Source organism: Micropterus salmoides, unplaced genomic scaffold (genome assembly GCF_014851395.1).
Source record: "Micropterus salmoides isolate LMB-PRFRI ecotype aquatic unplaced genomic scaffold, ASM1485139v1 Ms_hic_scaffold_16, whole genome shotgun sequence".
Lineage (NCBI taxonomy): Eukaryota > Metazoa > Chordata > Actinopteri > Centrarchiformes > Centrarchidae > Micropterus > Micropterus salmoides.
Genome location: NW_024040707.1, coordinates 18,128,285 through 18,151,149, shown reverse-complemented (window position 1 = coordinate 18,151,149; position 22,865 = coordinate 18,128,285). Strand labels below are relative to the sequence as shown.

At 41.8% G+C, this 22,865-nt stretch overlaps 3 protein-coding genes and 1 long non-coding RNA gene across 4 annotated transcripts; 1 reads left to right on the top strand and 3 right to left on the bottom strand.

The window, feature by feature from the left end:
• Window positions 1-554: 554 nt before the first annotated feature.
• On the bottom strand, window positions 555-5,878 carry LOC119905481 (protein lifeguard 2-like). Its single transcript, XM_038722556.1, has 12 exons — window positions 5,239-5,878; window positions 3,900-3,990; window positions 3,729-3,817; window positions 3,505-3,569; window positions 3,339-3,392; window positions 3,179-3,229; window positions 3,037-3,076; window positions 2,752-2,789; window positions 2,440-2,527; window positions 2,197-2,292; window positions 1,868-1,921; window positions 555-1,758 (listed from the first exon to the last, which is right to left on the bottom strand). Exons 1-12 carry the CDS (start codon window positions 5,251-5,253, stop codon window positions 1,609-1,611), a joined length of 831 nt encoding a protein of 276 aa, XP_038578484.1. The 5' UTR covers window positions 5,254-5,878; the 3' UTR covers window positions 555-1,608.
• Window positions 5,879-6,002: 124 nt separating this feature from the next.
• Window positions 6,003-8,803, bottom strand: mfsd5 (major facilitator superfamily domain containing 5). Its single transcript, XM_038722554.1, has 2 exons — window positions 8,670-8,803; window positions 6,003-8,243 (listed from the first exon to the last, which is right to left on the bottom strand). Exon 2 carries the CDS (start codon window positions 8,160-8,162, stop codon window positions 6,714-6,716), a length of 1,449 nt encoding a protein of 482 aa, XP_038578482.1. The 5' UTR covers window positions 8,163-8,243; window positions 8,670-8,803; the 3' UTR covers window positions 6,003-6,713.
• A 49-nt stretch (window positions 8,804-8,852) lies between these two features.
• Window positions 8,853-11,631, top strand: LOC119905477. Its single transcript, XR_005444827.1, has 3 exons — window positions 8,853-8,923; window positions 11,186-11,405; window positions 11,533-11,631. It is a non-coding gene; the product is annotated as an uncharacterized LOC119905477 (long non-coding RNA).
• nr1d4a (nuclear receptor subfamily 1, group D, member 4a) lies at window positions 9,873-22,840 on the bottom strand. The gene is made up of 8 exons (XM_038722543.1): window positions 21,465-22,840; window positions 15,251-15,556; window positions 15,067-15,155; window positions 14,810-14,954; window positions 12,147-12,727; window positions 11,867-12,052; window positions 11,527-11,737; window positions 9,873-11,387 (listed from the first exon to the last, which is right to left on the bottom strand). The coding sequence occupies exons 1-8, from the start codon at window positions 21,478-21,480 to the stop codon at window positions 11,191-11,193; spliced, it is 1,731 nt and encodes a 576-aa protein (XP_038578471.1). The 5' UTR covers window positions 21,481-22,840; the 3' UTR covers window positions 9,873-11,190.
• Window positions 22,841-22,865: the final 25 nt, after the last annotated feature.

Here is a 22,865-nt window from a genome sequence, read left to right as displayed (position 1 = left end):
AATTATATTTTGAATGAAATAATTTTAAGGACCCGATCTTTATGCCAAACACTTAACTAATTTAATTGACAGATGGCAAAAATGCAAACCAGGTTTATTCAGTTTAAAGATAAAAGTAGCTATATGCTGCACATACCTATAGGCCACATGTTATTTACAAGTAGGCTTTAATTTGTCCAATGAAAGTTGTAAAAGACAAAACAGATTATGTTGTACACCCTACATGGCATGGTGTAATAAGTAACAACATAGCTTTTACCTATGGTCCTTAAATACCATTACCTAGTCTAATCTACAAGCAACTTTATATACAGCTGAAATTTCCAGAAAATAATTTTATCTGACAAACTTGTAAATAACACATCAAGGAACTGCAAAATACTTTAAGAATGCAAGTGTGTTAGCATGTGATTTAATCAAAGTAGACAAAATTTTACTCTACTACATGGAGATGTTTAGGCTGAAAAAATACTACTGAAACTAAGCTCATTTTGTCCTGTGAAAAGTGGCATAATTCTATAATTTCTCACAAGTGACTGACATTGAACAACATATGTTGAAGCACATTATTTATTTAATCAGAGAGAACCAACGAGTGTATTAATACACATTCACAATTTAATAAATTAATACAGAAACACCAATGCTACAGTGAAATGCAGGGTGCTCTTAAAACAATAGCCTATACTGCATCAATATTGTCAAATAAGGGTAATCCAAGTACACTTTAGAAGACCTAAAAATTCATTTCAAGCTTCAAACTCATCACTTTATGTCACACACTTTCTAAAATATATCATTCTGTCGTAAAAAAAATAAACTTCAAATGTAATGTGACATATCTTTCACAAATATAGTAGGCCTTGTCAAAAGTTAAGAGTAAATCCATGCATTTATGGCACTGTTATATTTATATTCAACTGTCATGTCACCTCTTCAAAAGGATTGAATAAGTTTATATCATATTAAGACCAAAAACTATAATAATTCTGTTTCTTGTAATTCACAGTATTCAGACAACAGTGTATATGAGTGAAAACACACGAAAAGTCTGTAAGTCTTTTAAGTTTTTTTTTTTTTTTGTATGTGTATGTATGCTTTCAGTCACTAAATCAACACCCACAAAAATAGTCCAGTGATAGGATGACTATACTTAGCACTGTTTGGGCTCTTTTCAGTCATGCATAATGTATTATATAATCAAATACATCTTAAAGAGCACTGACATCTATTGTTTGTAGTAGATATGTGATATCTAGATAGGCATGGACATGAAAATACCCATACAGCTTCAGATGAACAGTCACAGTATGTTCTACATTAAATGGAGGAAGATCGCCACATAACGTGGTGTGGATTGACAACATGCTAGAGAGCGGGAAAAAGTTAGTGAAATTTTGGATGTGAATACTGATGTATGTCGATGTAAATGTACAGCTGTACAATGGTATAAGTATTCATCAGTATCAGGCAAAAAAACAAAGCTGTTACAATTGGAAGCATTGTCATCACAATCACTAAAATTTTAAAATACTCTTATCGTATGTGTGCCTTAATTCCCATACTGGTGTATCCCTTGTCTTTAGAAAAGAAAGGTGGAGCGATAGTTTATTCTCGTTTTGTTCCAAAGATTTGGAGGAAGAAGGAGAAGATATAGATGATATCTAGGTAGAGGTTGAGAGTGGCGAAGACGTACTCCTCTGGACTCATGGCGTAGCGTTTGTTTCCCATGAGGAGCTGCGTGTCAAATGCCAAAAACTGCAACGGAAATGACGTCAAGTAAGACATATTTTTTTATTGTGATAGTCAACAGTACAATGCACAATAATTTTTATCAATAATGTCTTGACAGTGTCTGTACTCTTACCATGGTAAACAGTATGGCTCCCAAGGCAGCATAGGTGGCATCCAACCAGGGTACCTAAATGGCAAAAAATACTTTTTTGGATGTGATTCCAGTATTATCTATTATAAGGTCCACCATGTTATTTCTAAATGCATATGATGGTACAAATACTAAATATGATCTAAATTTAGGGTTGGATCTGCATCAGTCTAAAGTCTAATATTTGTCAGACTTTCAATTTTCATTCGTATTCCATTTAACTATATCCTAGTTGTCTGGAAATCCTCCACGTTCCAGTCTTGCATGACACAAAACTGGTGTAATTGCTTGATTTGGATAATTGTACTTACATATTGAAAGGGAAGGACGAGCGTCAACACCAGTCCAGAGATGAACATGACCATGCAGAACACAAAGAGCACACCTTGGTATGATGTCACATCAAACTGGATGGTGGAAAGCACATAAAATCAAACATATTAGTATGTTAATCCAACGGCGTGAAAGCTGACACACACAAATGATTTCCCCACTCAATCATGCATGCCAGATAACATAAAAAGTACAGAAAAGGAAAAATGTATTTCTCCCACCTTAGTTTGGAAGCTGAAGATTGTGACTAGGAGACAGACTGCTGCTGTGATGCCCAGACACATCACCACTGACTTTGTGTTGTAGAAGCTATTAAAACAAGAGACATGCAAAACTTACTGAAAATGTTTCAAGCTATTTCAAACAGAAAGCATAATTCATTTTTATATAGACCTACATCACTGGCCACACACACAAACTAAGATACTGTAAAAGAAATACATTGACACCTAATTATCTGAGTGCAAAAGCCATCATAGTAGCCAGGGTCTAAAGCAGCAAGACACAATGCAAAGTAACACAAGACAGTGTACCTGGACAACATCCCTGTCATGTAGGACAGCGAGAGGGTCTGTAATGAGACATTGTGATAGTCATGTGAAATGCAGGCATGTGTTAGAATCTTTTTAGACAAGCCATAGCTGGAGAGCAATAACTTTTATAATTCATACTCATATATTTGGTTTAGATCCTGCTAATTTACAATCATTCTGTACCTAGGTTTGATTTGAAAACACTGCTCATCTAAAGAATACATAATTCAGTCTATACTTGGAAACATTTATTAAAAACCTAACACATATCTGTCTTGTACTTACAAAGATACCTAGCAGAATCAGATTCCATGGAAACTGTCTCCTGTAGGAGTGAGTAAAAGATTGGAGGGTCAATAATGTAGTTGATTTACTTTTTATCTTTTCTTTTTTTTGATGTCGTACATTTAATTTTGAAAACATTTACCTTGGTGCAGAGCAGCAAGACAGGGTCAGATATGTGACAAAGAACACAGCGCTGTTGAAAAACAGAAATATTGTTAGATATTTAGTTAGATAGGAGTGACATGGGCAAACATGTGACTGTGTCTTACTAACTAGAGAGTGACAAAACCAATATTACTTACTAAGAGGCCCAGTACCACCCAGGGTTGGTTTTAATGTAGTCCTTCACAGGGTCACTAAAAGCAACATAATCTTAAGTAAGTACACTACCCAGAGAATTTGATCAGAATTACTTGTTCAATATCGTAAAACATAAGAAAAAATGAAAAAGATTGGACTAACACTTACCAGAATGTGAAAAGAGACACAATAGCGAGAGTGACCAAAAGCTGGATCATCAAGATGGCGTACACCTTAGAGAAAGCAAGTTAGAGTGAAAAAGATCGGATAATTGTACATGTATTGTATGTGCTGGTCAGGCTTTTAAAGTTTAACATGGCCATCTGAGGTGAACTGCAAGTGACACAGCAGAGCCAACATTGTCATCGGCGTGATCATAAAGCGTTTGATACCTTACGGATGAAGACCCTCCTGATGTTGCGATCATCCCAGGTGAACTCTGTCAGCATGTCACCATCACTGTAGCAAGGAGCACTGGTGCCTAGAGAACACATTTATTTAAAATAGTAAATGTCAGAAATGACAAACTGACTTTATGAGTGAAAGATAAGGTGTTGTAGTACCTGCAGTGGCTTCCTCATAGCTGGGAGGAGTTGGTGACACTAAAACTTGTCCACTGGGGGAGCCATCGGTGGCCTTGTTTGCAAGTGACAGCTGATAGCACAAAAGATGAAAAAAAAATTATCTTTTAGTTTAAACTTAATGACTTCCTATCTCATTAAGAAACAACCCTACTGTTAATCTTGTTTATTTTGGAATAGTGTATATATATATATATATATATATATGGATATCTGTTATTGATATTGCCACTCAATTAGCAATTTGCACTCAAGTGCTGCACAAGTTTCACAACAAGTTCTATGTTATAATTTCATATCTTAGGTCTGTGGAATCCATTATACTGAGAACTTTTCTCAAAATAATGACATATCTTTAAACCACTTCAGTTGACAGGTGGTAGTGTTTTCACTTCAACTGAAACGTCTGCTAATAGCAGTAAATATTGTCTAACCCCTCAACAGACATATCAACTGCTTAATCCTAGCTGTCATGCATTTCGTACAACAAATAGCCTAAACATTTAACCCATTTACATTGTTCATAACTGCAATTATCTTTTTTTCTATTTGAGACATATATTGATAGGCCTATAATTTATGATAGTTAAGCTCTATTAGCCCCAGTCTGTGCCTCTCATGTATTAGCATAAGCTGAATTCACTTTCTTTAACGCTAATTGTTATTAAAAGATAATTAACCAGCGATGTTTAAAAGGTCGTTTAAAACATTTACAGCTGTTCTGACTGTATTTTCAGAACCATCAAAGACTGTCCTAACCATTTTGGTGAAAAAATATGAGAGGCACAACAAACTGGGGGTGGGCTAGGCTTCAGCACCGCTTTTTACCAGAGCTACAGAGGGTCGTCACGGTGACGCAACATAGTAAAACAACCAGTGACGCATTTCACTCACATAAACTCAGGGAACACTCAACAGCTTAGCATTGAACGCAAAAATATCATGTCAGCATGAATGGAAATTTCAGCAAACAGGGGTAAGGTACAATTAGCTACTCTATGTAACAGCTACTAAATCCTGTGGGATTTTATGGTTGTGCTGCGGGACACAAAACCAGTCTGCTCTGGATGCCATTCATTAATTTGACTTAATCTGGTGGTATTCACAACTGAATAGCGTGCATTGCCATCAAGCATCTGACAATAGTGAGACTAAAGAGACTGAGTAGAGACACGCATTGCAACTGTTACATAACAAATTGGCCCCACATACAAAAATTACAAATACAGAGCTGTGCAGTCCTTAATCGATTAATAGGAAAGTTAAAGGTAGATAAAGACGAAAATATTAACTGAATGACACGATTAAAGAAAGCTCATACCTTGCCCTGTGTCATGGTGTCTGTCTGTCGTCTCGCAGTAGGTTATCTTGTTCTGTATGCCAACCGGTCAATGGGGCTCTGGTGTCGGCTTTCTTGATGGTCGCAGTTCTTGCGGAGTTTAGCTAAACTGTGAGAAAAGACGTCGGACAGATGGTGCTCTTCTTGCCAGCTCAAACACTCTCTGACGATGTTGTGATGTAATTCCAAAATAACGCAGTTAAGACTCGTGCAGATACCCCTCCCTCACCCGCGACGGGACATTCTAGCAGCATCCAGGTGAAGCTGCGCCATAGAGAAAAAGCTGCGACTGTACCACAGCAAAAACGGGGAGGATGGATGCCTGCATGATCCGTTAGGAGGAGAAAAGTCCAGAGTAATCTCGAAATATGGTCTGCAGCAAAAACTACGCGAGGGGAATTGCAAGGGCTAAAATATTGTAAGATGTCCAGTTTTATCACAGGAGTCAATGCAAGTTTAAATGAATTCTTTGAATTTAAATGGGCTTCTTGCATCAGAATTACCTGATATACAAGTGGCTTTTTTTCAGTAAAAGGTGAACAATTTACAGCTGAAACTTTGAAATTAATTTCCATTATAACACTATTAAAAAAAATAAAAAGACTGGTACAGAATGAGACTTTGAAGTTAAGAGGTAAGTTAACTTTGAATAAAAAATAAATAAAATGTAGTTAAAATGTGCTTGGACAGCTAATATGTGGCAAATTACAATACAACAAAGTCAGGTAATACAAAACAAATAAATATGAATTAAATTTATACTTTTATTTAAAAGTGTAACAGTAATGTTGAGATAAAACAATATCCTGTAGACGGTGCACAAAAAGCATTCAAAGTAAAACTGACCTGCTGTAGATCACTCTTTTTAAATAAAAACATACTGTGCTGGAAGAAACAAGATAAAACAAAGTATCGTGGAAGAAGTATTCTAAGAACTGACATTCAGAAACTTGTCTATATGCTAGTCATGCTCTTATTTCTTGTAAACCTTTTCATGTCTGCTTTAAAAACACATGATGGAATTACTACGTCACTGATCTTCATGGAGATACTGACCAGTGAAATGCATTATCCCCCCTACATCTCTCTATAAGTGGACATAATGAGGCAACAGCGTGTGAACTGGAATAGTTAGTAGGAATGACACTGGAGTTTTGGACATGACTGACAAAGCTTCCAGCAATTTACTTGACAAATGTAAATGGCCATGTTTCCAAAGTATCCAGACAGATAGGATTAGTAAAATTATCTCCAAAAAACAACAAAGATGATAAGAGGAAAACATGTAAAAATGGAAATTAAATTGAATTTTAATCTACTAAAAAACACCCCCTTTTATTTCCTTCCCTGAAGCATTTTGCAAAATTTAGATGTATGTACACGTGGCTTCAGACACACAAAACTGGCACAATACATTTGAAACCAGTCCAGCAGAAATGGACATATGGTCCATCTCCTCAGTCCATCTCGCCCTCCCCTCTGGTTCCCTCCAGTCTCAGGTCTGTGTCGTTTCTGCCCAGGGTGAACAGACTGATTACAGCCATCAAAGCTGCAAGCATCATGACTGCACAGCCTCCAAACATGTGTCTGGTGCCGCTGCCATCCTCTCCTGCACCTGTTCCTGATATCTCTCCATGGAGCGCCAGCAGCCCTAGGCAGGCCAGCAGGTGCAGAGGCAGGCGGAACCAGGCCAGTACACCAGCCCGCTTCTCCTCTGGGATGACCCTGCCCTGGAGAAAGCTGACTGCAGGGAAGTAAAGGCCACAGGCCAGCTCCAGCAGCAGGAAGGCCAGAAAGGATTCATGAGGTCTAGGCTGGCCTGGGGCAGTGGAGAAGGTCAGCATGAAGAAGGAGAAGAAGGCCATCAGCACAGCCACGCAGAGAACATGGCCAGGCTGTAGACGGTAGCGCGTGGAGGTGGCGAGGCGGTACAGCAAGGAGCCGACCATGCTGGCAGCCATCAGGCAAGAGAACACTATTCCCAGAGGAGGCCCATGAGGGTCTAGTACCGGGGTCCACAGGAAAACAAAAATGTACAGGACACTTTCAAACAGAGCCTGCACTCCACCCAAGAGCATGACTCTCCTGTCAGACAGCAGGCAGCGCAACCCATCATGGCAGCTGCGTGAGAACCGGGCCCTCGCAGACAAATGGTTCACACCTCCATTTGGAGCGCCAAGAAGCCGTGTTTGTTTGTCCCCTTCAGGGCCTTCTTCTGCCTCTTCCTTGCCCCAGTCTGTTAGCACCACCCAGCCACAGCACACCAGGCTGGGGACCGCCAGGAGAAAGGGAGCCACCGGTCCCAGGTGGAGCCACTCTGCAAGCAAGTTAGCCACCAGCCCTGCTCCCACAGCGAGACCATGGTTCCAGGTGGCAGCTTTTGTGAAGGTGCTGGGGATCCACTCCTTGGGAAAATCATGGACGTCTACATGACGGTGCACATACCAGGCTTCAAATGCAGTGGTGAGTAGGGATGTGGACAGACCCCCCAGGATACGGCCCACAATCAAAACAAAGTAGTCTCTGGACAGCTTGGTGAGACAACAAGCAGAGTAGGACAAGCAGAAGACAAGACATGTCCGTCTGCGGCCCAAGGCTTGAGGCAGCCAGCTTGAAAAAGGAGCAAACAGAACACAGGAGGCCAGACCACACACATATAAGATGGCTATTTGGGATTCCAGGAAGCTGTAGTGGCGATACAGTTTGTAGAGGTAAGGACCCTGGAGCCAGTCTGCCCACAAAGCCAAAAGGTATGCTCGGAGGAATATACTCTGGAAGCGACGGAAAGCTGGGTTGGCTACAGCAGTAGGAGTAGACTGAGGTGGGGTGAGGCGGCGTGCTGTGAGCTCCAGGCCAACACACAGGGCAAGCAGCAAAATGACGGCAAGATATGCGGTCACCAACATGGTGCGATAAACTGCACCCACTTGAGGTCAAACCCGAAGTCCTAGGGCGTTTTCAACTCTTTTCTTTTTATTTCTCAGCACCTGTGAAGAGACAAGGTGAACAAGTAGTACATACAGAAAGAGGAGCGCTTACGTTAACACTACATAATTTACTAGAGTTATTAATAAGTTAATAAGCCATGTTTATTCGTAGCTAGCCTGGCAAATAAAATGTTTACCTTTAGGAATTTACTCAACGTTATAGCTGCTAGGACACAAACGTTATTAGCTTGTTACGCCAGCATACGACCTGTATCAATGACGGTAAGCTTTATTATTGGCAAATTAAGTTAATTTACTTAAAAACGAAATTGAAGGCGCTGAAATGTACCTGCATGCTATTGTTATTTAGCTAACGCTAGCCTACAAGCTAACCTGCTATTAACGTTAAGAATAAAATCGTTGTAACGTTACAATCCTACCATATGCTTTTCACTACACTCTGTCATAGTAAATGATACATCTTACCGTGCCGTTTGACCTCAGTCCCATAGTAGTTACACGACGTACAAAAGTAATAACATAAAACATAACAAAGTGATACAACATACAGGTATGTGTGCCAGCAAACAGACCATTCACTTCCGGCATCCGGGATCTATTATTTCACCACAAGGTGGCATCCCTATTTTGTTTTTTGATTTCCAGGAGTTGGAGAAAGTTGGTCATGTTTTCAGGCATCCAGTGTTGCAGCTTTGTTGGAGAGCCAGTCTATTCTTAAGGTTTGATTTTATTAATTCTTTAACAGTTTGTACTTTGAAGTAAGTAGTTACTGAAAAAAGCTTTTTTTCATGTTTTTTTATGAACTCTGCATACAGACTCCAACACTGTACAGTACAACACACAACAATAACAAGTTGTGGTGGAATGTAACTAAGTACATGTAAGTGCTGTAGAAGTCTACTTAAGTTCCAGTTTTGCCATACTTGTACTTTAATTGTGTATTCCATTTTATGTTCCTTTTTACTATTACCCCACTACATTTTGCAGGCAAATATTGCACTCTTTACTCCACCACAACTACATTTATTTTATGTATTTAGTTAGTTCTAAAGGGCTAGTTACTTTGCAGATTACTGATACAAAATATAAATCAACCAATAAATTATGATATATTCTTATGGGTTAAGCAACCCAGCAGTATATAAAGTCAATTAAATTAGCACCACCTTTACTAGCTGCAGCATTAAAGTGATATATGAATTCATCACTAATTATATTCCAGTAATATAGCCTGATATAGCCTATATAATTCAAAAATTGAGCCATTCTACATGAGTACTTTCACTTTTGGTACTTTGTATATTTTGATCCACATTTATACTTTTGCTTAAGAGTTTGAATGCAAGACTTGGACTACTTGGACTACTACTATTTTCCCCCCATTGTCTTATTACTACCTTTACTTAAGTAAAATATCTGAATACTACTTTCACTGCTGACGTTATCCACTGCTGAATGAACTACGTTGTTGTACTCTGTAGCTACGTTTCTAGCTATGATGGCAAACACCCTTCTAAGTGACTAAGTTATGCACAGGGCATAAACTGGTGTTAGATAATGACAATGTAATGTAATCTAACTAGTTTCATAACTAATTAGATTCATACAGTCCTAACTACTCAGCACATCTTTACTTTACTGAATGGACACAAAAGAACAACACACAACTAGAGTAATACATCATTTGAACTTTATATCATTATATCATTTATATTTAGGAAGAAAGATTTACAAAATGTACAAGATGTCCTCAATCAGCCACAATCAAACAAGCAAACAGTGAGAGGACCAATTAAATTAGATCTCTCACCCCAAAATATCTTTTGTGTTTGTATGACAAACATTGGCGGCAGAGGAAGGGTGCATGTTGAGTGAGTGCTGGTGATTTCTGGGATTATGCTGGTTGGTTACATAATCTGATAGCAGGAAGTACGTCTAAGACGTCTGAGAATCCCTTTTACATATTCTCCTGTGCAAAGCCCCCGTGGCACCTCCTAATATTGGAAGATCAATACATTCTTCTTTACACCAAACTCATCTGTACAATCCATCACATCAGTTCAGTCATTGATACAAAAACATTGTGGTAACATAATATTTACAGCAACAAAAATAAACAAAGGAACTCCAAAATCCAACATGCAATGGAGTGTTTCCATCAGTCCAGATGTGACACGATATAGTGATGCAGACACTAGTTTTTGTGAAATAATATAAAATGCCCTTGGACTTCTGAAGTTGGCATATCTAAACCCGAGGTGTGCTAAATGTTTTCTGGAAGATCAATCAAATAGTAAGAGACAGAATGCATCCTATTGTGTGCAAGTGACACATTAAAATAGTGGTCTCATTCCAGTACTAATGCAGATGGTATGTTTGTGAAACAGTTACACAATTACCTTAATATATCAGATTTCACTAGGTATTATATACAGATTCCCTTTGTCTTAAACACAAACTGACATGTAGTCAATCAACACTAATGGTCCCTAAGTAATAACTGTTTGGATCTACAATATCCATCTTTCAGCTGCTGCTTGGTGATGGCCTGTTGATAACGTACGATTTAAGGAATAAACAGAAGTGAACTGTTTTTTTGGATATAATGAGCAAGTGCACAAATGATTTGTCCATAAGGGTAATAGTAACTCTACATGATCATTTATTTTTTTACTGGGACAATGTCTCTCAAGAGGTGTTGAGGTTTATGTGTTTACATGAGTTTACATGTGTGTGTTTGTATGTCCTAAAACATTGCATGAAGATCGATAACGAATCAAAAATGAGTTCGCTACTTCCCTCATTCATCCTTTTGAAAAACGATCCTCAGATTGCACAATTCCTTGTTCCACAATTTTCAAGGAAGTCCTGCCCTTGGAAGATAATATCTGTGCGTGTGTTTGTGTGTATGCGTGTGTGGTGTACTGTCTCTTTCTGTGTAAAACAGTTTTTTTTTGTCTGTGTGCACTGTGAACAAGCAGCCTGCTCAAGGGTTGATGCGGAAGGCCAACAGTTTGTCAGAGTGCAGATTGTTGAGGGTGCGCAGGTCTGGCAGGCGCAGGAGGAGTTTGGGGAAGAGGGCGGTGTCATCTGGGCGACGGCGAGTGATCAGTGACCGCAGGGCACGGATCAGACCCTCCTGTAGCTGCTCCACAGCCCGCATGTCCAAGATGCCAGAACGGTCTGAGGAGCACAGAGAATGTAAGTGTGAGTGGTTGACGGGTACAGTTATTACATAACCGATTCATTATCAAAGTGTCACTGCTCTGTAGCTTTTCTCACAGTTTTACCACTCATTAATGCAATAGTGTCCCTCCTTTACCTGCAGAGACCAGCACAACAGCCATAAAGAGGGCCATTTCATCAGGCTCTAGCCCCAGGGAGCCCAACTTCTCACTGAAGTCAAACATTGCATCCAGCAGAGAGCCCATGCCCAACGCATGCAGGGTGGACAGGGGGTATGTTTGGCCATTCAGGAAGGTCACTGTACGCTCCTCGGCATTGAACAAGGTGCAGAACCTCACCATCAAAACCTAAACACACACAAAACAGAGAAACACAATGATTAGATTGAGACAAATCCTTACACCAACAAAAATAAAGAAGTCACACCGATTTTACATTTATGACCAGCATGAATCATTTGAAATGTATGACATTACCTGGAAGGTGCCTGATTTGAGCAGCATGACCTGGTCTTGTTGGCTAAGCTCTTGAAAACCTGGGATGCCCTTGGCAAACTCTACCACCTCCCTGACAGCAGGAGTGAAACACTGAGAGAAGGATTCCCATATCTCCTGACTCGTGCGCTCTGCCCCCGATACAGGCCACGCATTTAGAGGACATGCCTTAGAGAAAGACAAAAAAAGACATCATACATTGTTGGTCCGGCAAGATATATCACAAGAGTCTGGATCTAAGTAGTATGCTTCCTGCACTTACCAGCACTTTAGCTCCTGGAGCTAATTTCCACGGGCAGGAGGGCTGATTTTGGGTACTTCCTGCATTGTGAAAACTGTTGTGATTGTCAGAGCTGCTCCTTTGAGGTGTTGTACTTGTTGAGTGATTGTTATTCTGATTAGCTGACACTAAGTAGGTATAGCGATTGTTGTCCACATTGTGGAATGTATGTGGGTTGTTGTTAGGGGCAACTGGGCATCGAGTGGCAGAAGCAACAGGGCAAGACTGGTAACTCTGGGCAGGGGCGGGGTGAGAGGAGGCTTGGGGAAAACTGGCATCCTGAGAAAAGGGAGATGTGTTGTTGTTGGTGGTGATAATGTTAGCCCTCTTGGCTGCTCTCTCCTGGCTGCTGCTTCTGCGGCTGGTGAAGATGTCGCGGTAGGCTCTGGAGATGGCCCCAATGGCCTCTTTCGAGTTGCCATCATCTGGGCTGGAGGAAGCGTCCCTCACTGAAGACGAGTCCATGTCCATGGCAGCTGACTCATTTAGGCTGTTCATGTAGCTCTGCATCTCATCCAGAAGTCGCTGCTTCTCTCTCTTAGGGATGCGGCCGAAACGCACAGCTAGGGAAGACACAAGCAGTGAGGACAGATCAGCAGCCGGTCATTGCGACAACATGGGCATTTCCACTGGACATGTTTTGTACTGCATTTTTTTCTAGACAAAAAATTATGTCAATCCCAGTGTTGTTTGTTTGTTTGTTGTTGACAAATGAATTGCTTAAAAGATCAAGAGGCACACGTGCACATCAAAAGCTCAAGTATAGCATGATTTCAAGGAGAATCATATAAGTTGTGAGACGAAAACTTCCCTCTCCTCACCCATATCCCCCATCCCCCTTCCCACAGTAACCATCAGCTGGAGAGGCTATTTATAGACCCCCTGCTACCATCTGCCTCATCCTCTCCTCTATCCACCCGTCTCCTTCCTCTCCCGCTCCCTCCCTGCACTTGTAAGTAGGGCAGTGGGGCAACGTGAGTGTGATATCACCGGCACTGAGATCGTGAGAGGGAGAAGGATGAAGAGAGGTGGGCTTGAAGCACAGAAAAGAGTTGAGAAGACAGCAGTGAGAACATGAAGAGGTCTGATGTCAGAGACAGTGATACAGATAAAGAGATATACTGAGAGTATGTGTGCGTGTGTGTGTGTGTGTGTGTGTGTATGTGTGTGTATGTGTGTGTATGTGTGTGTATGTGGGGGGGGGGCATATGTTAAACATAAGCTATTTGCCTAAAAACATAATGACACTGTGCTGGGTCAAGTGAGGTGATTTTCTAGGACCATTAATATGCTTGGTCAATATTGCTATGTTTACCAAATATACAGTAATCTGTTCATTGCCATCCTTCATGAGGATGGGGCCAATAATGTGGCGTGAGTTGAATTCCTTTCATCGTGGTTAAAAAGAAGCCAATGCGGACTAGTGAGCTGTTGCTCTAAAAAGGATGCTCTGGTTAGAGGAAGAAAAGTGTGCCATCATGCCAACGGAATTAAATATTTGCCTATATTGCAGAGCCAAAGACACACAGCTGCCTGGTGTGAAATCAGGGTGTACTATTTATTGTGGGCTGCAGGCAGTTGCGTGCGGTTTTCCTGTTTTCGTAATGGTTGAAACAGAGCAAAAAGGGGTTTCTAGGTTGTGGCCCTCAACGCTTTCGAAAATCTCCTCCAAGAGGGTCGACCTGGCTCTTTGTTCTCTTATTGAGTCGTATTTTACCACCCTATTTTCTCTGTGCACCAGAAGTGTCAAGCACTTGCAGAAATAACACTAACCTCTTTACTAGATTAGGCAATGCTGTGTGGTGGAGGGCGGAGATGAGCAGAAACCATACTGAGAGGAAGAAGACAGGCAAACTACACCAAGTAGGTCATGATGTATGAGTACACTATAGGCTCAATCCTCAATTGTTTTTCTAGGTCAGCTCAGCTATTTTCTTAATCTGCGATGAAAGGTGATCAATCAATGTTCAGCTATCAGAGCTAAAACTAGGTGATGTGAGCATCACGCCTGATAAATTCTGTCACAACGACTGGCTGTTTTCTGCATCCCTTGCTTAATCGTTGCCCTGTCCCTCATTAATTGCAGTAAGATGTTCTATGGGTAATAAAGTTGACCCCGTTCCAATTTCCTAAAATAATTCCTGTGTTTGCTGCAGTTTTCCAGATGATAGATAGCTTAGGGGACTTCAAGGCTCCTTTTCTCATAAATCATTGTCTGAGGGGGAGATGTAAGAGAGCAGAGGGAACATGGTGGGTACATGGAGGGGGAGGGGCCATAGCGAACAAGAGCACAGAGGTAACGGCATTGTGGGAGGATGCTGCAAAGGGCAGGAGAAAGACACTTGGAAACTTAAGAGAGTTACAAGGCCAGATGGTAATCTTTGGCAGTGCAGTGACACAGTAGAAGGGCAAGGCAGGTGCACGTCTGCTGACAAAGTGAGTGACTGAGCTACTGGCACGATGACCTCAAAAGACTTTCCGCATTACATTTTTCACACAGACCCACATTTCAGTACTGCGGCTCTTTCGGCTGCCCATTTCCCTGCTGCTTTGGCTAATCAGAGCACTGTGCATCCTGGCAGAACTGCACGAGGATGGGTCTCTCTCTCTCTCTCTCTCGTTAAAAATGTGTCAGGATGTCTCACCATCTCTTGACATGCCAACAGAGAGGCATTTCTTGAAGCGGCAGTGCTGGCACCGGTTGCGGTTCATGCGCATGATCAGACAGTTTTCGTTCTTCACACACATCTTGTAGTTGATGTTCTGCTGGATGCTGCGGCGGAAAAAACCCTGAAACAAACAAACAAACAAACAAAAAAAAACTGAAACTGGTGCACCATAAAGCAACACATCATTCCACACTGATGATCATTGACCTGATTTTTCTCATCAGGGACCTTACCTTGCAACCCTCACATGCATGCACGCCATAGTGGAAACCAGATGCGATGTCCCCGCAGACTTTGCAAAGCAGGACCATTCCACCTGTCTCTGAGGAAGGGTAAACAGACAGTTAGATAAGATGCAATAAATTCGATCAAGGAAGAATTCTTTATGCATAATATCAACAATGTGGAAACACTAACTTGTGAAAGTTCCTGTGAACCCGCATGGCCTCTTTCCCGCGATGGGATGCGCATAGGTATGCTGTGGAGTGGCTGCTGCCGAGGGGCCACTGTAGACCTCGGGAAACTGGAACACCAGTTTGGAGGATGGGGTGTTGCACCCACCTGCCCTCTGTTTCAGCGCCCCAATCTCTGTGAACGTAACCTCCTCTGGAGATGAGGGCTGGGAGTGTGAAGACGGTGACTGTGTCTGGTACCCGCTGGAGGGGCTGCCGGGGCTGGGGCTGGCACTGCCAGATGAGCCTGCATACAGGATAACTCCACCTCCTGCACATAAGGGAATGAATCGGTGAGACCTCTGAGCTGAGAGTTAGTGATCAGCTGATTTTGAGTTCAAGCTCCTAATTAAAGCATACAATGTCATTTAGATATCGATAAGACATTTTTTGTACACCATACATGTAGCTGAATTAAACTGATTAAAAGTGGTAGCTATAAATTTAAGTTATATAATAGTCATATTTCCTTACAAACCATTCAGCTACTCTACTACTTTGGATGTGATGTGATGTAATGTTGCACAACCTCTGGGTAGCAGAGAACAACTCTGAGAATGTGCAGCGTTGTTCCTTCATCCAGAGTGTAAAAGGCGTAATTGTGCGATCAAGCGGGTAAAGTGGGCGCTAAAAATACTGCTGGTAGCACAGCGACAAAGCAGGCAGAAGCCCTACCTTTTGTAAATAATTCCTGCATCGTGCTAATGTATTTTTACAGGCACCGTGTAAATAGCTGTGGTTGTTTTATCCCCCCCCCCCGGCTCTTCTAGTCATGCGTTGTGGATGAGCTGAGACACGGCCTCACGTGTCTGCTGCCTCCTCCGCTCCAATAATAGCCTCGCTCCCCTGGCACCGTGCCCAGCGCCAGCTAACAGCACGACACCTGACCGCTGCCTCACATGCATGGACTCCTGACACGGTTACTGGCCGAACCTAAATCCGCAGTCTCGTGTTGAACTGCACAGCGATCTTAAGTCAGATCTGTGTTTACAAACATACGCTGACTGGGAAGCTCCCCGGGCGTGAGATGGCACCAACACTCAGCCACTGCCGTTCATGCGCCACCGCAGGAGTCAGAGAATGTGAGTCACGTTTTTGCAAAGGAAAAGCCTCAACTGTTGGCTGTGGACTGGACTGGATGTAGCCTAATAATATACTAACAACTCAGTGTACAGTAGAGTCCAGCAGAGAGACGTTCAGAATAACAAATTATGCAAATTAAGATATATCGAAGCCAATCTAAACAAATGGGTACAATTAAAAACTTAAGTTATGATTGGCTTGCACATGCAATGATACATTTACAATATTCAAAAATTTTTTCAACATCAAAAATTAACGCCATGGCGCAGTGTTTTGACCAACTGAGCCTTGTATGTGGAAATCCTGCACTAGCGCAGTAACTGAAGGCTTGCCCCTGTGTCGTGTGTTGCCCTTTGCTACACGCGGTTTGTTTTAGCTCAGATGTTTTGATAATCCCTCAACCGGCACGTGTTGGTGGTTGTTGACTCATGCCAGAGCCCTAGACAGACCCAGCAGATGCAGGCCCGAGCCTCACCTCTTCCTGAGGTTACATGCAGACAGTCGTGGCCCAACCCCCACCCCACCCAAACACATTGCATGTCCACCTGAAGACTCACATGTACAGTAGACCTGTGTTTATGAATGACCCCTAGAGCCACTCTGCAGCAAACACTATCAGCTAATCAGTTTTACTGTCTGCTTGAGAAGCCTAGATGGACAGATAGGCTACTATACAACCGTCACCTGCACGTGTCAATTGTTATAGTAAGGTTAATATAATTAAATAATAAACATCCACTGCTGTTTAGCACATTATACAGATTTTCTTCTTCTTACATTTTTTGTTATGATATAGCAGTATCACTACCTATGTTCAATGAAGGCATTAGTTGTCACTGGTTGAGGAAAAACATAGCATGATATTTTTGTTTTGAAATATCTGCAGGCTGCATGCTTTTGGGATCACCTATCGATTGATTATGTGATGGGCTGCTTTACTGTTTTTATTCTTATTATTAGCAGCCTGTAATAGCAATAAACTTATAAACTGAACTGTTTGTGGATTTTAGATGTGGCCTATTAATTCATTTCAAATTGTATGAAACTCCTTCCTCACTGCCCATCTTACTTTGCCTCAACTAATTTAGCCTACCCGTGCAAGCACTAATCTGCCTGGGACAGTAGGCAGGTGGAGGAACGTGAGCAGTGAGCACTTTGCACACAAAAAAGCTCCACTCCTCTCTGTTTCTCTCTTGTCCTTTATCTCTTACTTTCACTCGGTTCACCTTATAGGCTAATGCAGGCCATGGACAGAAAGCCACAGTTCAGGCGACCACTAGTGTTCTTTTATCCTTGTGGTGTACAAAATGGCACATGGTTTGCTTCTTTAGAGCAATAGTTTAGTTACAATGTGTATTATGCTGTAACAGAAAAGTGTGGAGGCTATTATGCTTGTAGGCTATGGCCAATAAAAGGAATTATTGTGTGCTACCAGAGACAATTTAGAAAGGAAGGCCAATCTGTGAGCACATCAGGCTGGTGAGAACTACTTGGCTGTTTGCAGTAGACTTCATTAATTCAGGCTTGTGTAAGTAGGTCAATATCACAGGAAGTTTACAATTGTGACCCTGTGCCTCTAGCATCTCTCCAGACTGGTGCTGCCTCACACACCAGCTCTGGCTCATGCAATTATCAGGAGGAGCCCTATTAGATTATCACAGTGGACAGCTTGAATGTAATAGCCTAAACACAAGGATAGCCCAGGAATCAATTTTATCTATCCAGTCTCGTCTTTTTTATGGTTCAATGTGGCTATAATCTCTGCACATCCTGTCAAACATGGGTTGAAAAACACCCGTTTTCAGGATTCTCTGTTTTAAACGCATCGGGTGAGAGGAGAGATGTTATGTTTCACAGCTGAGTCACGTTCCGGCTGAAACCCACTCTAAGCGGATGTGTGCCCTGAACTGATGAGTCGGGGACAGATGTTGCGGAGTCAAAATCGAGTGCGCTTCTACCACACGGCTTTCAGTACCAGCGAGAGGCGCATGAGGCGGGAAAACGTGACGAGAGAGAGAGAAAAAAAAGTTAATGCATGGAATCGCTGACCCACTGACCAAGGTCTCCCTCACCATCACCGCAGGCGGCATCAACACAGAAGCGTCCGTGAGAGCGGGGAAGCGGCATGGAGGCGGGAGGAGGGCCCGGGTATCTCACGCGTCGCACGCGGCTCTGCAAGGGAAGCCACGTGAGGAGGCTTTTGACAGAGCTTTCACTGGGAAGACATGAAGCCTGGCGCTCCAGCCAGAAGCCACAGCCTCTACAGTCCGCCAGGGGCTTATAATTAAAGAGCCAAATTAAATAGAGCAGCATGTTATGCGGCGGGGTGGTCTGACTGTGCGCCAGCAGCAGCACCGCCCGCACGTCACACAGGCGCTGCATTGGAAACAGGAGGATCTGTGTTGTACCAGTATGTGGCCAGATCCAAGTTTATATTGGAGGAAATGCATATGATAATAAAATTTCTCTATTATATAAAATCGCTACTCCTCTTGAATTATAGCATATGCCTATAGCCTATTTAATAGGCATATAGCCAAAAATTTTGTTGTTTTCTTAAAATCTCTTTTGGTAATAGCCTACCTAGTAGCCTACTTTAAAATATATAGAATATAATATATAGAAGAGGGGAGAGTGGGTTTAGTTGGGCCATAGGTCAGTTGTACCACTCAATTCCTTCCATTCAGAGACTGACTGATGTTATTAAGTGTGTCCTGAAAAAGACATCGGTCTACTCCTATTTTTGTTTTGGGAAACAGTTTTTTTTATATTTTCAATGCCCATATAGCCTATTTTGGGGATAGGACTACTGTTTGACATGAAATATGTGTAATTTGATTAGATTGTAGTCTACTTAGCCTATTTTACTGGCCTTCAAACTCCTGTGGTTAGCTTATTAATAGCACATGTTTTATTATGGGTGACTGATAGTTTGAATGTTGGCAGAAATTGGCCCCCACTACTGCATTTTCTCTGAATGGTTTTGTCAGGTTAAATACCGAACCAAAGACGTTATGGTTTTCAGATGATGATGAAGAATAGGCCTGAGTTATAAGGTCTGGCTGTTTGAAAGTAGCTCAGAATAATCGGGAAAACCTCCACCAGGGGCGTGTCAGTGGAAGTATTAATGAGTGAGAGCATGCAGTGGGGAAAGTCAGTTGTTCAGGCCGTTTTTAACAAATGAGCATCACTTGACAGCTAAATGTTACAGTGCAACTGAACAAACTGATATTGGTGTCAAGAAAGATGAAATACTTAACTGACTCCCACATAGTAGCCTACAGTTGGCACTTCACAAGGTCAAGGATATCCAAATTTGATGAAAAGATGGACTTACATCAAAATGCATGTTAAAGTATTTGCATAATTAATATGTAAAATTATCTAATATTTACTGATCCTTAAAATCCCTTAAAATGTGGGACTATCATGTAGCCGATGTTATATGACATGTAAGACACATTGTTAAATGAATGAATCATTGCAATAATCTTTCAGCTGAATTTTTCAGCTGAATTCTGCATTTACATGCAGCCTCATCAACTCCACAACCTCATGATCTCTGTGGTTGAAATGGGGGTTCTGTGTCAACACACAAACAATCTAATTTTATCTGCAGGACTTTATGAGCCATACAGCTCACCACTGCAGCCATATTTTTGCCAGGTTATTATGATGTTTACAAGCTTTGTGTAGATACTACACTGAACTCATAAGTGAAATGCTGTCATGTGCATTTCAGTAATGTTACTGAAACATCAAAAGGTCAGTGAACCCAGTTCAAGGTGGTCATTTACATTTACATCCAGGAGAGGAAGAATAGGCTAAATGACAAGACTTATGGACAATTGAAATATGAACCATCATTTAAATAGGAAATAAACAATTATATAAACTTTACAATTTATAAATAAACCATAACAAAAATTGAAATTGCCCTCACTCACACAAACACCAAACATCAATAAAACACCAACATAAAAGCCCAGCATGCAGTCTTCATCTTTATTGGCCAATACTACATCTCTTATGATTACTCATTTAACTGCCCTCCCTGTTCCGTGAAAAACACTGGCCCAATTTATCAACATAAATAGAAATCCATAACCCGGTGCGTGGGTTCAGTGTTGTCTTCAGATTAGAGCAATGTTGACGGAGCGCAGGGTGCGCCCATCACCTGTGCTGGAACGTGACCGTCGCTGTTGTAAATTGTTCACTGTCAATAGTAGAGGAAAGCAAAAAGCATGTGCACCTTTGGCTGACCTCGAAAACTCTGTCTAATACCACTTAGCGGAAGTCCTGTTATCAACTTTTTGCTGCAGGCACTTAAGCGATGGCCTTGATAATAGAAGCAAACACGCCGTTTACGCCAAAGTGTCTTTTGTTTTTTTCCCCCGTGAGATGATAGAGGGCTAGTGTGCATTTGAAGTTCTGGCTCGTACAGATTATAATTACAGTGACAGCCAGTGTGCTGAAGCTCCACGTGAGTTTGTTTTCATGGAGAGAAACAGGAAGTGGTCAGCCTCACTACAACCGTATGGCGCGGTTCGCTCTCAGAAGCGCTGCAGTCCAAGCGCTGCGATTTGACATTTGAACACAGCGCCCCAAACTTTTGACACGTTTGCGTAAAGTTTGACTTTTGCATTGTACTTTTATTGAACTTAGAAACAAGTTGAAGTGAGTAAAGCCTGAAGCGAACTCGTGCATAAGCGTAGCCTAATTGTCACAATCACTTGGTAAACCAATAAAATTATTCAGTTCAGTCAAACACTTGCGTAGCCTATTTAAATATTTCGTGCGCCAGAGGAGAACTCACACATTAGATAGCACACATAATTGCCAATTATGCACATAGGCGAGTGTTTTAGTGTTTTACACAATCAGTCAAATAATAAATTACATCAGTGCTGCTTTGCCTTATATTAATCAAAGATGTATTACATTTAAATTAAAGTCATTTTATTTTAGGTTTGGGTAACACAGCTAAATAGTTGTCCCCTGGCAACAAAATGAATGAAAACGCTCGTCTTAGTCAGCATTGTAATAATAATGTAACGGTGGTTGTATGTCAAACATAATATTGAAGTTATTCTTACCAGGGCTGTTATCCATTTCTCTTGTTGATGTCGACGGCTGTAAACAGTCTTGAAGATAGACGTCCGTGAATGTGACTAGACCGGAGTAAAACTCTTTTGAAGACAGGTGAGAAAGTCAAAAAACAGATTTGGGTAAAACACCTTCTCCATGGAGCGCAAAAAGAGGACGCAGTGACAGAAATGTGTCCAGTGCATGCAAAGTTTTCCCAGTAAACTGTCAGCAGGTGTGTCTCTTAGTGCTCTGCTCTTGTCTGAAAGAGGTGAGTTAGACGAGCTGGTCTCAAAGATACCTGGATGCCTTCTGAGCTCTGGATACTGCGCCCCGGCTGGAGAGGATGTGATGTAGCACGAGCGGAGATTAGGCTAAATGATTCTTATGAATTCCAAGAAAGTAGAGTCAGCAGGTCCGTGAACGGGGTGTCAGGCAAAACATACACACCCACTGATACGCACACCCACTGATACAAACACCCACATCAAACACGTTTGCAGGTGAGTATAGGAAATGTGACCGCCTTTGCGTTCGCTCAACTTGTGTTGTGTCTTTTTTGCGTGGGATTTGGCTCACTCTTTGTATCTCGCGGAGTCCATTCTCTCCCTCTCTTTCCCCTACACGCTTTTGTGCATTCTCATTGGCGGGGATCTTGCGCTGAGGGGAGTTTGATGCGCTTATTCGGCCGTGGTATGTGTTCAGTAAAGCCACGCTACATGTGCGCTCTGCATGTGCCGGGGAGAGCGCTGCCCTACTGATACACATTTTATGCAAAATACGGAGCGCGTGGTGCAGAGGGATGGAGAGATTGGAGGATGAAGCACATGGACACTGGGCGTGGCTCACCGTGACTGCTTGTTCTCTGAGAAGTAGCGCCGCAAACGGATGGTAAACACTGAGACAAGTCAAACGTCGACGTGCTAAACAACAAACAAGTTTAAAGCTCATGTGCCAAAGGAAACTGTAGATGTGCAACTGGACCTGTGGCACGGCAGAAACATGCTGTTTAAGCGATCCGTATGCAAAAACTCAACTTTGGCTGACATCATTAGTGCTGAAAATGTAAATCTTATAGGCTATTTAATTGTTTCTGCACGTGTGGCTATGTTCAACCACACTGTGCACTTGAGGGTGAGGTCAGTTTTCACAGTTTCTCATTTTATTTATCTTTAAAAGGTGTTTGCGCAACAATAGGCTACAGTTCACAACATCCAGTCAGCAACAAACTGTATAGTTTACTGTTTGTCCTTTAACAGGTTGGAACAACTTTACACAGCTTGTGGAAAGCGCCCCACGGTGGCAATTGATAGCATTAACACAGTAGCGGAATTCTATGGCCCAATCCCAATCTCCACACTCACGGACTCGCGGATTTTTTGAGGCGCGTTCCCGGAAAAGCCGCAGGGACT